Here is a 1,116-nt window from a genome sequence, read left to right as displayed (position 1 = left end):
ACTAAGTTGAACTCCATTATTAATGTTGTTGGGGCTTCATGTAAGCGCAATGACAAGTTGAAAGCTGCTCATGCTCAAATATTGCTCATTTGCTTAGTATCGATGAGCTTGAAAGTGGAATGGGTCTTAACCAAATTGGTTCTTCTTTACAAAGGCCCGGTGATACTCGTTGGAGCTCTCATTTGAAATCCATATCAAGTTTGATGAGAATGTTTAGTGCAACATGTGAAGTTTTACTTAATATTATTGAAGATGGAACTACACCTACTCACCGTGGAGATGCCGATGTAGCTTATGAGGTAATGACTTCTTTTGAATTTGTATTCATTATGCACCTCATGAGAAAAGTTCTAGAGATTTCTAATATGCTTTGCCAAGCTTTGCAACTCCAATCTCAAGATATATTGAATGCAATGCATCTTGTGACATTTACTAAATTGCTTATTCAAAAATTAAGAGATAGTGGATGGGATGAATTAGTTTCAAGTGTGAAGTCTTTTTGTGAAAATGTCAATATAAGTGTGCCAGATTTTGATGCTCAATATATTGCAAGAAGAGGAAGGGCTAGGAATCAACAAGATGAATTAACAGTTGGACATCATTACAAAGTTGATATTTTTAATGCGGTGATTGATTCTCAGTTGCAAGAGTTGAACAATAGGTTTGATGATAAACAATGGAGTTAATTGTTCTGAGTTCATCCCTAGATCCAAAAGAATGCGTATATCATTCAGAATTGATGAATTTGCAAGTTGGTAGAGAAATTTTACCCACAAGACTTTGCATATTATGAGATTTTGCAATTAAGAATGCAACTTGAACATTTTGAACATGTGCAACAACTTCCTGATTTTAGAGAACTAGAAAGTATTTCTGATCTCTGTCAATGGATGGTGAAAACTAGAAAAATTGGACATATATCCTCTTGTGTTCAGAATAGTAACTCTCATTCTCACGCTTCCCGTATCTACAGCTACTACAGAACGATCTTTTTCTGCCATGAAAATAGTCAAGACTACACTTCGTAACAAGATGGATGATCAATTTCTCAATGATTGTTTGTTAGTGTACATTGAAAAGCAAATTGCAAACAATTTATTATAGATTCAATTATAG

The 1,116-nt window shown here is 34.3% G+C and overlaps 1 protein-coding gene across 1 annotated transcript; it reads left to right on the top strand.

Moving 5' to 3' along the window:
- The first annotated feature begins 119 nt into the window (after positions 1–119).
- Positions 120–686, top strand: LOC109173946. Its single transcript, XM_019323268.1, has one exon. The coding sequence runs from the start codon at positions 120–122 to the stop codon at positions 684–686; it is 567 nt and encodes a 188-aa protein (XP_019178813.1).
- The last annotated feature ends 430 nt before the right edge of the window (positions 687–1,116 follow it).

Source organism: Ipomoea nil, unplaced genomic scaffold, assembly GCF_001879475.1.
Source record: "Ipomoea nil cultivar Tokyo-kokei standard unplaced genomic scaffold, Asagao_1.1 scaffold0509, whole genome shotgun sequence".
NCBI classification, from domain to species: domain Eukaryota; kingdom Viridiplantae; phylum Streptophyta; class Magnoliopsida; order Solanales; family Convolvulaceae; genus Ipomoea; species Ipomoea nil.
The sequence above is the reverse complement of the archived record's forward strand: the minus strand, read 5'-3'. Positions and strand labels throughout refer to the sequence as shown.